The 206-nt window shown below is 63.1% G+C and overlaps 1 protein-coding gene across 1 annotated transcript in view; it reads right to left on the reverse strand.

Annotated features, from left to right (window-relative positions):
* The window catches only part of RPL22 (ribosomal protein L22), a gene marked incomplete at its 5' end in the record, with an annotated part of 1,104 nt that extends 977 nt beyond the window's left edge, over positions 1–127 (reverse strand). The window contains one exon of the mRNA XM_010138651.1: positions 23–127. Coding sequence (XP_010136953.1) covers positions 23–127 — 105 coding nt within the window. The remainder of the gene's footprint in view (positions 1–22) is intronic.
* Between the last annotated feature and the right edge of the window lie 79 nt (positions 128–206).

The raw sequence follows: 206 nt of genomic DNA on the forward strand, positions 1-206 counted from the left end.
GGTGGGGAGGGCCCACACTCACAAAGTTGGCGGCGTCCATGATGCCATCCTCGACGGGGTGGGTGCAGTCCAGAGTGAACTTCAACACCTGCTTCTTTTTTTTGCCACCTTTCGCTGCGGGCTTTTTCTGCAGCAGCGGGAAAGAGAGAGCCGTGAGGGATCGGCTCCCGGCAACGGGCCCAGGGGATCGGGGGAGACGGGGGGGG

Source organism: Buceros rhinoceros, unplaced genomic scaffold (assembly GCF_000710305.1).
Source record: "Buceros rhinoceros silvestris isolate BGI_N320 unplaced genomic scaffold, ASM71030v1 scaffold37116, whole genome shotgun sequence".
Classification (NCBI taxonomy): Eukaryota; Metazoa; Chordata; class Aves; order Bucerotiformes; family Bucerotidae; genus Buceros; species Buceros rhinoceros.